Source organism: Maylandia zebra, linkage group LG2 (genome assembly GCF_041146795.1).
Source record: "Maylandia zebra isolate NMK-2024a linkage group LG2, Mzebra_GT3a, whole genome shotgun sequence".
In the NCBI taxonomy this organism is placed as follows: domain Eukaryota; kingdom Metazoa; phylum Chordata; class Actinopteri; order Cichliformes; family Cichlidae; genus Maylandia; species Maylandia zebra.
The window spans coordinates 14,715,041-14,730,618 of NC_135168.1; the positions used below are offsets into that span (position 1 = coordinate 14,715,041).

The 15,578-nt window shown below is 37.7% G+C and overlaps 1 protein-coding gene across 1 annotated transcript; it reads right to left on the minus strand.

The window, feature by feature from the left end:
• Positions 1–356: 356 nt before the first annotated feature.
• cxcl14 (chemokine (C-X-C motif) ligand 14) lies at positions 357–10,279 on the minus strand. The gene is made up of 4 exons (XM_004553606.6): positions 9,848–10,279; positions 7,955–8,060; positions 4,305–4,418; positions 357–2,449 (listed from the first exon to the last, which is right to left on the minus strand). The coding sequence occupies exons 1-4, from the start codon at positions 9,909–9,911 to the stop codon at positions 2,434–2,436; spliced, it is 300 nt and encodes a 99-aa protein (XP_004553663.1). The 5' UTR covers positions 9,912–10,279; the 3' UTR covers positions 357–2,433.
• Between the last annotated feature and the right edge of the window lie 5,299 nt (positions 10,280–15,578).

Genomic DNA, 15,578 nt, shown 5'->3' on the forward strand with positions numbered 1-15,578 from the left:
GTAATAGAGATAACATATGCTGTTATGAAAACGTAACCACTTTTAGAGATTTGTTAAAGTGAATAAAAGAGCATTACACGTATTTGATATCCAGCCTGCCTATACTGCACATAGTGACATGATAAATAAATGTACTATATTAGTTATGCATTATATTACTTAACATAAATGTATTTTATGTATAAATACAGTGGAGCAAAGTCACTTTCAGGATATTAAATGTGACTGAATGGGTATTTACCGCCACCTGGTGGAATAAGTTGTAAGAAAAAAAGGTTTCTTTGCTGTTTCAGTTGAACTACGATTCAATAATTCAATTAAATGAATTAAATACAAACACAAGCTGACACAAGCTCTATAGACACTCTATAGACACTTTATTGCTGTGTTTATTGTTTAACAATCTAAGGAAGGTCTAACAGTGAGCTTGGCGGGCTTCAAACACACACCCTCCAAGAATCTGTTACCAAAACAAGATTTAAATAGCAAAAAACAGCTATAATGCAGTAATACAACATACATGATGCTATAAAGTCTTAAGATGAATTTATTCTTTATTCTCAGTAACGTATAGGCTATATGTTTCCACTTCCAAAATGCTTCTTTACGAATGTATGTATGTGTGTGTGTGTGTGTGTGTGTGTGTGTGTATGTGTGTATACATACATATATATATATATATATATATATATATATATATATATATATATATATATATATATATATATATATATATATATAATGTGCCAAAGGAATAATAATAATAATAGGAATAATAATATTCAAAAGGAAGAATGAAAGAATTGGTTAGGAGATACTGAAGTCATCCATATAGGACTATAGGAAAAAGAAAACCAATGAAAAAAAAACCATAATGGCCATACAGCTTAAATTGTTGTGAGTGTTGTCTTCTGTGTGGGCAGTAATTGTAATTCAGACTCTTGGAAGATTCAGCCAAATCGTCCCTAGCAAAGCATTACTTTTCCAATGCCTTTCTAACATCAAAATAACACAAACTCCATCATAAATGACAATTCTGATAACAGCCAACATTTCCTCCATCAATATATATATATATATATATATATATATATATATAAATCATACAACAAAAAGAAGACATACAAAAGAAACTTTTTTCTATGTAACCAAATCTTGCTATAGATCATTCTTTTGTGCCACTGAGCTTCCTTATTGTCCATAAACTAGTAAAAAACACACCAGTAAGCCAGACTATTTCACTGGGCAGAGTTTGAAACTATTGATAATGTCACTGTAATTTCCTTTTGCTTTACTGTTGTAGGTGCAGTAAAGCCCAGAGCACATTTTACTTCTGTCTGACAAATATTTCCTAAAATTATTCTAATTATTATTATTTTATATTTTCAGCAGGCGTTAAAGAGTTTAAATAGGTTTTAAAATCAAGATGCTGTCTACTGGTGCTATCGCAGGCCTGCCTCATATTTTTATGGATGCCACGATATGTAGGTCAGTTAAAAAAATATTTCAACCAGTGTGAAAATATGGAAATATATAGTCATTCGTCATAAACAGCTAGGATTCTTATATTCTTAGTGTCCTTAGTAATGACTTATTTGGACAATTTCCAATAAACAGACTGTAGCAGTGATGGCACAGATGACCTGTTTGATTTTTTTATATTTATTGAATGTGCACTCTGCAGGTTAAGTATGAGAACAGTTTGCAAAAAAATTGATTCAGTTGTCCCTCTGAAGATGAATTTTTATTAAGATGGAAACAGTTAAAACACTCACACACACACACACACACACACACACACACACACTGACTGTCGGACCTCCATAATCTGTCTGAATAAAAACAACTTCTGTATAAAATATAATCACACACTGACTGACTCTCCTCTACAGATACAGAGAATCTAATTTATGGAGAACCTTTATCCCATTATTTCAACTGCGCCCTTGTAGCCAAACCTTATACGCTGATTATATAAATATACCTGTCATACTGAATAGGATACGGAAAAGTGGAAACTGCAATGATTAAACATCAATACACTGTATTTTTAAGAGAAATATTTGCCTTTCCTCAGAATTTCTTTTTCTTGCACATTTTTCACCAAAGCCAAAACAAAACAGAAGCCCCTTTGAATAACAACCATACAACTGTTTGAACACAGATGGCGTTGTCCACAATTTGACAAATATAACTACAGTGGCAAAGACTGGAGTAGTGAGTGACTGTAACTACACTGATGGCCAACTAAAGCGAGCCCACCAGCCTATGTACAAATTGTAGATATCTCTTGATGCGCTTGACAGATCTCAGGCAGAAGAAGTAGAAGTACAGCTTCAATGCAGATTACATCTTGTACTTCACAAATGTAGTCCTGGTGGAGTTGGTGTCCTTTGTTTGTCTCACACGATCCTTGTGTTGAGAGCGACGGTGTTATGCTTCATACACCCTGTGGAAAACAAACATATATCTCTTACGAGATTTGCTCCTTTGGTTGCAAACAATGTAGGTTTTTTTTCAGCCTCCTAAAAAAGGTGTCTCTGTTTGAGTAGCGATCAAATGTTTACATGTAGTACGAACATGACTTTAATGCTTCTGTAACCAACAGTGTCCCTTAGAAATACTGTTTTTGAAAAAATACGTCCAGAGGACTTTTGTCTAAGACCTGACTCTGACCTCTGAAGTTAAAAAGACTAGTTTTAACAAAACAAATCAATAAAGCATCACATCTTTATTGATAGCCACTGGATATGGTTTCAGCCCGGAGTCAGGGATAAAACTTGAAAAACTTTATGTGCATATGTTTATGAGTGGTTTATGCATTGCTTCTTAATGAAATGACAAAGAAGATATAACATGGTAATAATAATGGTGATAATGCTTTATTAGGTACGCCTGTTTAGGTGATTGTTAATGCATATCTAATAATATCTAATCAGCCAATCACATGGCAGCAATTCACTGAATTTAGGCATGTAGACATGTCCAAAATAACCTTATAATGCTCAAACTGAGCATTAAAATGGGGAAGATGATTGTTAGTGCTGGTGCGGGCTGGTTTAACTAGCTCAGAAACTGCTGATCTACTGGGATTTTCCCACAAAACCATCTCAGGGTCTGTAGAGGCTAATCCAAAGGGAAACATTCAGTAACAGTTCTCTAGGAAATACTGGCTTGTCAGAAAAGAATAGCCTGACTGCTTTTAGATGATAGCAATGCAGAAGTAAGTCAAATAACCATTAGTTACATCAAATGTTGTTTGTGAAGTTTTGTAAACATTTGACAATATATATAAGTTATGGAGATGTGCGATATTGTAAATACATGAAATGTTCTTCAGATTCTTACTTTTATTTACTTTAACAAATCTCTAAAAGGGGTTAAGTTTCCATAACAGCATATGTTATCTCTGTTACGTCAGTGTTTTATGTTTAGGTATATAAACTGGTACATTTATGTAACTGCACAAACTCTATCTCCCATGAAAGGCAGCAAATTGGACATAGAAGCTAAAAAAAGTACACTTGTGGACCTTAACTGTAACACCGATAGTTTATGGGTTTGACTAAGCTAACTCTGTCTGACTTACGTATTTATATAATTTTTTCTCATGTGAACCTGATAGATGACCACTAGATGTCAGTAGAATGCAGATCACGCTCAACTTAATTCTGTTTTGTTACGCCTACCAATGCAAGAGTAAAATCCTTGCTATGGTGGCCTCCATAGGACAAACAATTCTAGCTGCTGTTTATCTGTAGTGAGTGTAGGCTGTCATTCTGCTTTCACCTCAGCTGACAACATGGATCTAACATTTTTGGACTGGGACTCTTAGCGACACTTTGTCTCTGATAAACAGAAGGAAATGTGATTTTCAGGGCACTCGAGCCTAACATTAGCTGGCATAATGTTAGCTTATACCCAGCTGCTGTTGTTTTTTTTATTCAGGTTGTTATCATCTGTCCAGGGATGGGAAGGTCACGTGTCTACTCTGCTACCATAAGTAAATGTGACAGTATTTGGAATAAATAAATGTGTTCATGCACGGTTTTGTTCAGATACAGGAAGAGGATGACATTTTATCTAGTCTTATTTATTTATTTATCTAGGCCACGTGTTTGTTCTGTGTACTATGAATTAATTGATTCTAAGTTTGTAAAATGTTTAGATGTTTCGGTTTGTGAAAATCAATTTGCTGAAATATATAATTACACATTAAATAACCTAACAACACGACTGACTGTACTTTTAACTAACATCACCTGATTTTTATTTATTTATTTATTTTGGTGTTAGGCTATTACCTGTGCTTGTCCTTCCAGATGCGGAACCATTTGACCAGGTTCTTAGTGCTCTGAAGTTTGGGATGAAGACAGTACTCCTGCCCCTTGAACCGAGACACATTCTCCATTGTCACACTGAGAACAGGAGCCGAGAAGAAGCAAAGGTTAAATACTGATTTTAAAAAACACAAAACATGACATGTAGGTTTTCCAGTCTGTATCAAGTACACATGTACTCTTGAACACTCTTATTTATTCCTATAAAAATTAAAAAAGATTTTTAAAATGTGCAAAAAGTTATTTTTGCACATGTGGCTGCCAGCTATTCAGTAAGATCGCTTTTAACATTTCAATGACTACATCACTTATGAAAAAAATAATATAGTGGCCCTAAAGGCCAAGCACTTACCGGAATCTGACTGCTATCATATCATGACAACAAAAATGGCTAGTGAGTAAAATAAGAACATTTCACAATGAAAGTTTTCAGTTTGACTTGGAGGGTTAAGTTCAGCTTAAGAACTCAAGGCACAACTTCATTGGAGTAAAAACACTGTTGTGAGCAAGTCAAACCATCTGAAAGCCAGTCTGAGTCTGCTGAATAGAGACTGGTTAAGGAGTAAGACATCTGACATGTTTTTGCCCCAAATTTTAGTGGCTATTCTAAGCTGCCTCCAATAACATTTCCACAGCTGAATGCCCTCCGAATTCAAAAGATCCGCTTGCACAGCTTTGCCAGCTTTTTTGGCAATGAAGCAATATTATGGAGCTGCCACTTAAAAATGTGACATCTAAGCTCCTTGAATCAGTTCATCTGTCTGTTATGCTCTGCTTTTGGCAACGACAGAGACAGACTGCCTGTATGTGGCGTATTCAGATGAAAGAAGCGAGCGTGGTAAATATAAAAAAACAAAAGACCCACCATGCTAGGGGGCCTCACTATCCAGTGACACACTCAAAGGCTCAGCAAACCATGAATGCTAAATGACTTGACTGCAAAGGAATTCAGTGGTTATAAAGATTAGATTAAAGAGTTTTGCCTCTATTTTCCTGCCCATTTGGTTGTCCCTTTGTTTCACAATTGATGCCTTAGTTAGATAGCTCTGTGTTCTTTCTTTTGGAAGAACTGAGTTCTGAGTGTGTTTGATGGATAGAACATGAAACTTCCTGTGTATATTGCATTTAACCTAATTACCGTGATCGTTTGAGCTTTGGTTCCGACTCATTATCATTCACCTAGGTAGCTGAAACACAGCCACTGACTGAAAACTTCCGTGAGTTATAAGGACATTAGAAAAAGGAAGGTGAAGATGAATGAAGTCCAGGGAAAAGACAGAAAATTGAGAGGACAGGTAGGAATAGGGAGATGGTATATGGGGCTCCTAGGTTGTGCATGTTTGTGGTTAGGAGTGGCTGCTGAGAATGCCAAACTAAGCGCTGTAAGCCAAACGACCAAAGTGGGGACTCTCTTGCTCATTTCTCTCCCACTCTCTTTCTTTCTGTTGCTTTCCGGAGCCTGCTGAGACTCATTTTTCACCAGGCACTAACGGCTGGTGGGCCCCATCTCATGCTAATAGAGCAACCTTGAATGATGACTGTGTGGCGCGTAACACCCTCACAGAAAAACAGACCTGTGAGGTGATGCAGACCAAATACAATATAATGCTTCTGACAGGTTTGTTCTTTTGGAATGCACACACAATTTATTTCTTGACTGACTTGATGTGTGACTATACATCATCCCTCTGCTTTGCAGCTGTATTCCTCCGCCAGCCAGTTACGTTGCAGTTCATGTATAAAATATGTAAGGTAGGAGTCATGAATTCAAATAGCCCTTTTCAGCCTTTATCATGAGTGATGACTTTTACAGAGTGTTAAATTTATTAGTATTTACAGTGTAAATTCTTGAGTTAAGCCCCAAAATGTTTTTTGTGAGGTTAGAGTGACCATAACCTCTGACCCTCAAAATGTAATCAGCTAAGCTAACATTTGGCTCAATTTTTAAGAAATTCCCTTAAGGCGTTCAAGAGCACATCACATTCATAAAAATATAACGTTCGGATAGATGGAGACAACATCTAACAGCTATTTTGTAACTATTCAGCACTTGAAAGGTGAAATTTTCAAATGAAATTTGAAACACTGATTAACACACTAAAATTTTCAAATATTATAATTTCTTTGCTGTACTCAACAACAACCGATTACCATAAAGTACTCATTTCGGAAGGGCATCTGTAATAAGATGAATGATTTTAATAGTATAAATGTACTTGGAGCTTAAATAAATTATTAATGATAAAACAAAAACAGAACAACAGCAAACTTAAAACTTAATAATCAATTTTACTTAATTAAAATTGCTATAAAAGCAGCAAATTGTGAGATAAGAGGACCTAGTTTTCTGTTTAAAATCAATTGATATGATAAACTGACTTAAATGGTTGGATATTATCTCAAACCTTTTGTAAAAAGTAGAATACACTTTGAGCATAAAAATCTGTCCACACATCACACAGCCTGTGTCCTCTGTGTTATATTGTAATGTGGCAGCAGGTGGCAGCAGAGATTGTGCATTGAACACCAAGCAGAGTCCCAGGAGGCTGACATAACATCCCCATCTGCTGTGCCTTCATTTAGCTTTGAAGCAAAAACTTAAAAAAAATGAAATGCACACAGCGTTTTATAGTTTTTTATTGGCTTGCGTGGGGCTTCATTCACATCAACTGAAATCATGTAGTACAGACTGTACGCATAATATGAATGTATTTATAAATTTCAGGTGAGAGTGTCTGTCTTAAAGCGCTACAGGTTACTTCTTTTGAAATATAATTCATAGGAGAAGAATCAGTTCATGGTGCATTCCTCAGTAGCTCAAAATGAGCATATTAGCTGTATGTGTGCTTGAACTTTGACCTGAAAGGTTAAATGTCTGATGGCAGAGAGAGGCAGAAAGATCAAGCACTGATCTGTGATTTAGCCCATTTTTTATTGTTTAAGTACAAATAGTCTTTTGAACACAGAAGCATTACATTATTCTTACATTAACTAGACTTTAATAGATTAATAGATAGATTAATGGACTGCATCATTATGTGATGCTTACATCTCACACTGCCCATGATGTCTGAATTTACAAATAAAAGTCTGGAAATGTTCATGCTTGAGTAATTGAACATTGTGGAATGTTCTGGAAATCGCTGCCTTCTTCATCCCCTCCTTTTCAGGTAATAAATCATCCCCACCTCCTGTCTACAGGGAGTGATTAAATTATCAGTTTATCGCGCTGCAAATCTTTCAGAGTGTTTTAGGCACCAACGAAAGGGTGTTCTCAAAATGTGAGCGCGGCAGCTGAATATGTTTACAGTATGTTGGAGTATCATTATGCTTCAGGAACGGCTTTAAATATGCTGGTAATCTGCTAATTGTATGATTTGTATTCAAAGCATGTGCAGAGTACACGCTGGAAGAAAAAGGGGATGAATAACCAGAGGAAAGGGGGAAAAACAGGGAACACAGGTAAGCAGGTAGGAAAATGTCAAGGGATTAAGCAAAAAGAAGAATGTAAAGTAGGAATAAGAACTGAGGAAAAAAGCAGAGAGAGAAACGAGAAAATGCAGAAATGACATATGGAGAGTGACACACTGAAAGAGAATCAGAGTCTGACTCACAATATCATCTTCTCCTGACAGAACGGGTGTTTGGGTTTGATCTCCAGCTTCTGTACATCCTTGTATCGGATCTTGGGCCCTTTTCTGGTGCACCTGCACTTGTAAGCTGTTGAGAAATATAATGCACACATTACACTGCTAAGACACAAATCTAATAAACTTGTCATGCAAGCTCAATTACTTCCAGTCAGACTGACAGGTATTTAACTGACAGGGAAGTTAATTCTTTGCGATCTGACGGCAAACTGGCGTGGAATCACAACGAAGTATTCCCGCTTTATCTTTGAATTATAATTCAAAGGACAAGTGGGCGTTATCTGTTTCTATATTTTTATCTGGCAACACACAGCTGAAATTCCATGCTTTTACTTAAGTCACAGTCAAAGGCACATTAAAATAGAAATATAATTTGGCATGCAGTTAGACCCCTTTTTATATTAAGCATGACTAAAATGGAAACATCTGTGTAGAGAGGAAATTGGCTTGAATTCCACACTGTACGAGTTTTATGCTATTGCTGATTGTTCACTGCACATCAGCAAAATTAAACATGCTGCATTTATCCCGTTAAGCTCAGACGATGCATGGGTTCCTAAAGGTCTTACTGCCTTGCACGAAGAACTTGAGACTTCAGCTATCCTGTATTTATCTCACTATCATGTTGCTTCTCTATCAGACACTAATTTTATAAAATTCCTGCACTACAAGCACTAAGGGAGAGTCTATGCACCTCTTTAATTAAAGCTACATGTCATCTTACTTCTGAAGCATACATATATATTTAATAATGTCTGTCCATCATCTTCTGATCAACTTAAAATGATGCCTGTTCAGGGCAAGTTTTCTAGCTGTAGTAGTGAATATATTACACAGAGGAAATTAGTTTTGCTGGGCTGTATATTTGTGATGGGAGGTGATGACCTGGATAGTCCAAGGTTTCCCTCATCCATCATCTGCTATCTGTCCAGACCGCCAGGCACTAAATCTGTCACAAGCCCCCACAGTGGAGCGCGACTGAGCACCAACATATCAGACAACAAAGGCCAATAAAAATGGGCAAACACTGGTGTTACTATATTGTCAAAGGCAAACAGCTTCACCACTTTACACACTGAACTGAAAGAGATGCCCGTTAAACCTGTTCTCAAATGATGTATATGTTTACTTTCATATCTATATGGTGGGAAAGACGTTATACAAAAAGTCAGTTTCCATCAGAATATAATAATGCTCCTGGCAAATACAGACAAAGTTTTCCCATAAAGTTTGACAGCTGCAGACACGAAAGGAGAATGAAACTATGATACAGAAAGAAAAATGCATTTTAAATAATTATGTAAAAACTAAAATTGGAATATTTTACTGTTAATTTAGTTACATAAGGGTGGCTTCGCTTGTCTTGCCAGACGCTGTATGTCCCAGGGGGCTGTTCAGGGTGCAAGGACGCTTGCCAACATAAGGCTCATCATAACAGCAGATTTCTTACACCAGAGTGGTATTCATTATTACAGTTCAGCTCCAAGATCTCAGTGTTTATGGATACTAGGAAACAAACAAAGTGCCTAATTGAGTGCACACTACTGCTAACACACTGTTTATGCCGACCTAAATTCATTTTTGGAGCACAGGCATGCAAGCAAACGCACCACTGAGTCCCTTCAGCAAAGTTGACTTCAGCTGTTGACTCTGGTTTCAAACAAACTCTGCACAGCATGAGTTGATTCCTCAATCTTTCCTTTCACGAACACAACACAACACACCAGGCGTTTGCTTTCACCTCCCACCTATTTTCGACCTACCGATAATTGTTCAGTTATCACAGCTTAAGCGCCGCACAGCCCATTTTGAAAAATGACAAACTTTAACTAAGATAAACAGGAAAAAAGTGTTTACCTTCTGCGCTCAGGCAGCATAAGGCCACCACTAACAAAAGCAGCACCGTCGTGCACCCACGCATGTCTTCACAAGTCCAAAAAGATTTTTTTAAAAAAAAGAAGTTCCTCAAAACCCGAGCCTTGCAAAGCAGTAAATACTGAAATATCAACAAAAAGTCTTTCGATATGTAGATAGCATCCACTACTGGGAGGCAGACGTGAAGAGCAATGGGGATTTCAGCTTTTTGGGGTCCCTTTGGAGCACTGATTGTGCAACTCCGTCTGTGCGTCCCGAGCGCTTGGATGAATCTCCAATCACTCGTTTAGGTCTCTCTCTCCCCGTCGCTTGCTGTGGAGAGGCAGGCAGCAGCTCTTTTAAAAGCTGCCCGCTATCCCATTCTCATTAATATGCACGACCAGACAGCGAATCAAACACTTGTTGTGTCCTGCGAGGGAGAAGTGGAGAACGTGGAAAGGGAGGGAGGGCAGAAAAAAAAACAAAAGTGCACGTATTGTTCACCAAAATCTGGAAGGATGACGTCTGCTGGTCTGTTCGTCTCTTGTCCTGATTTCAGGCTGACAGACAGAAAACTTGGTGGAATGAAGAAAAACGCCACAATGACAGCAACAACAGAGCCAAGACAAAGGAAAAGTTCCTCCTCGCTGACAGGACAGTGAAATTGAAGGCTGACGTGTACGATAATACGTTACCCAACACACATTGTGGGTCAGTGAAGGCAACATTTAAGGATCAGAGACTTAAATTGAAGAAAAAAAAAAAAATCCGTGTTGTTGGCTAAAAACTGACCGGTAAAAATCACATGTTTAAGAATATATATGCTCAAGAGATTCAATTCATTTGCTGATAAAAGACTGTGAATTTTTTTAAGCATACACGCACATTGAAATCGTGGAGTATATTATTTTTCTCATTATTTTTTCCTCAATCAGATATAACCTATAACATAATAAATATTGATCAGTTTAGAGAAAACATTAAAAAAGCTGGATTTCCCTCGCCTGACGTCAGCATCTAGAAAGAAAACTGGACTGATTCGTTTCAAAAGCCATTGTCACGAAAACGTAATGAAAGTCTTACAACCTCATGTCTGATCACATTTGTCACTTTCTAAAAGTCAAATTATTTTCTGTCCTTCTTGCGTTTTTTTGGATGTCACTCAGTGAAATTCAAAGCTGATATTGTTTCTGTGAATGCTTTTTGGGCTTATTCTGTTCCCTGCATATGAATAAATGCACTCATTGTATCTGGGGATGCCATCAGGCTGAACCTTTGGCCTGTAAGAGATAGCCCTGAGAAGAAGGTCTGACCCCTCCCACCTGGAACACTCTAACCACAGGATTAAACCACATTCATCACCATCCAGCGTAATAAGATTTGTGTGTGTGTGCGTGTTTCCCATACTCACTTCCCACTTGTGCTCACCTCTTTGCCCCTTGCACTGATGCAATCAGATTCTGTCATAACTCAAACCAGCAGCCATGAACTGTCTGTCCGCACGATGTACCTGTGTGCGTGCATTTGTTCATGTCTGCATGACCATATTTGTGGGTGTGTATCTACACGAGTTCTCGCAGCATGTACATCTGTCGCATGCTGCAGGATTACACGCGCGCACCGCCAAAACAGTGTGCAAATCAGCTGTGAACCTGTCTTAATATTACCACAGTTTCTTCTTTGTTCCCTTCACGAACAGCAGCGGGACAAGATGCCAGCTATCATTTTCAGTGGACTGTGACAGATTAGGATGTACGTGACCCCTACAGGGCATTGCAGCTGTGTGAATCTATCCCGTTTTTTGATCTCAGGATGAAAGACAATGGTCAGCTGTCTGTTTCAGTCTTCAGCTGTAATGACTGAAAATAACTTGGACATGAGTTGTCTTCATCCATTAGATCATTTTAGCTACAAGAAAGAAAGAAAGGAAGTGAAGGCAGCAGTTAAAAATACAGGAGGACTTTAGCCAAACTGAATCTGTCTTAAAAAGAAAATAACATCATTTGTCAGCCTTAATAAGCTGATGTTGATGATGCTTTGGAGAAATATTTTTTGAAGTTTAGCTAATGATTACTAACCAGAACATAATTAAAAACACTGACAATATATCAACATTTGATCTTTGTATTCACATAAAATGAACACTGGCAGCATTGGCAGTGAAGCAGAGAGCATGGTAATAGAAAATGTAATTAGCGGACCAAATTTTCCACAGATGCTACATAGCAGTTGGCTCAAAAAAACAAAACAAAAACAGTAATAAACTATGGAAAGCCTTCAAGCAGTTGTTACCAGCCTTTCTTCTGTCTGGTGTAGCTCCACAGCAATATCAGAAGAACGCTACATAGCCCATCCACATCAGTGCAATTCACACTCTAAACAGAAAAGCCCCAGCTGGACACCGTTGCTGTTAAATTAGTTTTTTTTAAAAAAAGACTAAATTTGTGAAAAAAACCCCCATAATAATTCAACATTTATATGTTGTATTTCTTCTCATGATCGCATCAACTGTTTTCTTTAAGACAGCAAAAAAAATCATGTGTCATTTTAGAAGTAAACACTTCATATTCTGACATTTGTTTTCAGAGTAGAGAAAACTTTTCTTCACTTGATCAAGTAAGACAGCTGTTTTCTGAAAGTGGCTGTCAAAATCCTCCAGCTTCACTGCCTGCCTGCAGCTGTGGCCCTCTCTTCAGTTCTTTGGACTGGACTGAAGGACCACATGTATTTACACAGAACTGTACTGCTTGCTAGATTGTAAACATTTGTCTGTGATACTAAGTTGCACTGTGTCCATTGGCGTTTAATGAACCTGGCAGCGCTGTAAATGCAGAGCTAATCCGCAGGAAAACTGTAAAGTTTTACCCCAAGATTAAACATAGCAGAAGGTGGATATAGTGTAGAAGCTGTTTAGATTGGAATGATATGTAGTTAAAGAGGGAGAAGGAGAGAAAGAGGTAGACAGAGACACAGACACAGAATATGTTTATGTTGTTGGGAGCTGAGTGTCTCAGTTAAATGCAGGCTTCTGTCTGTAACCAAAAAGCACAGAAACTTTTCAGGTTCAGCACATCTGCCTGTGTATCAGCTGTTAAGCTCTACAGCTGTTTAAAAACTTGGGAACATGTGTTTTAAACTTTTTTTTTGTTTGCTGTCATCCTATCACACTACAAATGAGGTAATAAGCTGTTGTGCTTGTTATAGAATGGTGGACATGTACCTGTATAACTGTGGGGAGAGTTTCACTCACTCATATTGCAATAAGTCTGATCAGTTCCTGATGAGAGCTGGGCTCCACCAGGGCTGCTTTTTGTCACCGATTCGATACATAACTTTTATGCACAGAGATTTTAGGCTCAGCCAAGCAGCTGAAGATTTCTGGTCTTGTGGCCTCAGGATCATCTCTCTGCTTTTGATGATGTGGTTCTTGTGGCTTCATCAGCAGGTGTCCTCCAGCTCACTGTGGGGTGGTTTGCAGGCAAGCAAGAAGCAGTAGGAATGAAAGCTGTCAGGTCCGTGTCTCAGGGCATGCTTCTCAGCTGGAAAAAGATGGAAGGCCCCTCTGGGTCATCTATGGCCATGAGGTGTGGGTAGTGACCGAAAGAATGAGATCACTGATACAAGCTTCGCCTGAAGGGTTGGACTCTCCCTTAGGTTTATGAACATGCTGGTTAATGAACAAATGAGAGCGTGTATCTGTTTTTGACAGAAATGTGAAAACATACATCTCTTTTACTACTATATGAAAAGCACATTCTTGCTGTTTCAGGCACAAAACAATCTGGTAGATTTCTCCTTAATTGCATAACAAAAAAAATGCATCATAGCTGTGAAAAGTGGTACTTTTATTGGTTATTAATAATCTCTGTCTTAAAAGGGAGTTTTTCCTTCCCATTGTTGCCAAGTGTTTGCTCAAACTGGGTTCCATGATTGTTTATAATATAGGGACTTAACCTTACAATACAAAGCACCACGAGGAGACTGTGATTTGGTGCTATATAAATAAAATGTAACTGAATGAAAATACTGTTCCAAGTGAAAAAATTCCCCTGATCTTTGATAAATAAAGGATTATCTTCTAATCTTTACCTGAAGGGATCAAGTTGCATCCAACTGGCTGCTCAGTGTCCACATGGCAGCCAGTCATGTGAATGTGTATGAAAAATTTCACATTATCCTTTGGAGTAAAACAACCACAGCAACAAAACAAATGAATGTAAAGCGCAGTCCATTCACCGACTGTCCCCTTAATATAATGTGGAAGTCATAAGTGAATCTCGATCTGCACTCTTTGAGGCTTGACCTAAAATAGCCCGAGCTTATTCAATAACTCTAACACTGCAGACATTTCCAAAACATTCTCAAACTGAATTATTGCTTTTGTAGAGTTTGTTCTTCCTAATACAGTCCTAAGCTTAAGTGAATTTTATGAATAGCTTATGCCTCAATGACATAAAATGACCTGCTGAGACATGAAAAAGAACAGAGGCAAGACAAGCACACCATCTGTTTCAGGTTGTTTGAATTTGCATGGCTTTTACAAGAGAAGCCTTCCACGAATATAAAAGTCTGTAAATTATTTTAGGGGCTGGGAGAGCATCTAGCAGGTGTGTACTGTCTTTCCATAAAAGTGCATTTGGGATTGCTTAAATTAATGTCACTTGGCACATAAACAGACTAGGCCATTAGTGCATAGCAGAGAGACAGAAAGACTGCTCATCTGTTTTGACATATTTCTGCAGAGAAGTATGTGAGTACTGCAGCGAAATCTTTCGCCTGAAGCCACAATGGTGAGGGTACGTGAGAGGTCACAGTGGGAGTAAGTATTTTAGTGGAAATTCTGTATCACAAAGACAGACGAAGAAAAATAGAACTTGAAAGGATGAAAAAATTATCTGACAGTAATAATGCAAATTTGGTGTGTAGGCTAAATATGTACTGAGGTCCCCAGTGACAGGAATGGTAGGTGAGTGGGAAAATTCAACCAAACTGTCATGCACTTGCTCGAACTTGTATTCAATTCACCATGGAAAAATCACATGTTCTTTCCCAGGACATGTCCTATTATGAGGTATTTAATGACACTGGTCATGGCTTATGTTGGTGTTACATCATATCAAGGTCAGTTCTAAAACATCACTCACAAGTGAATGTCTCTATTTAAAAACAAACAAACAAACACAAAACTCATGCTGTGATATTATAGTATATAGTATATCAGAAATCTGTTCACCATTTTTATTACAAATGATATCAGTAAGGAAGCTGACTAAATATTAACTGATAATTTATGGCAAAGGGGTGGGATTAAATAAGTGTGTACTTCTTCCCACTCCCTTTCAACATGTAAATCAATCAGAATGTTTTTTTGTATGTAATTTGTATAGTATTTTTTTCTCTCTTATTTTCTTTTCTAAATGTACTTGTATATTGTTCACATGTTGAAATAAATTACCAATCAATCAATCAATCAATTGTACTTACATGGGTCACAGACATTTCATTTCCTGATATTCTGCCCAGTCTTAAGGATGTATATGGACATATTTTGCCCCCCCCCCCCCCCCCTTTTTTTCTTTTTACAAACATGACATTGAATTTAATGCATTTTAGTTAGCAGATTTTTTTTCCATCTTGCACCACCTATATTTTTGACACTCCTCAGAGTAGAGATGTTGCCATAGCAACCAAAAAAATCACGGGCAATATAAAAGATGGATGTAGCTACCGTGTT

Coding starts and splice junctions, on each gene's coding strand:
- cxcl14 (XM_004553606.6), bottom strand. CDS start 9,911: ATGCGTGGGTGCACGACGGTGCTGCTTTTGTTAGTGGTGGCCTTATGC. Junction 8,061..9,847: donor ATGCTGCCTGAGCGCAGAAG/GTAAACACTTTT, acceptor ATTTCTCAACAG/CTTACAAGTGCAGGTGCACC. Junction 4,419..7,954: donor TGTCAGGAGAAGATGATATT/GTGAGTCAGACT, acceptor TCCTGTTCTCAG/TGTGACAATGGAGAATGTGT.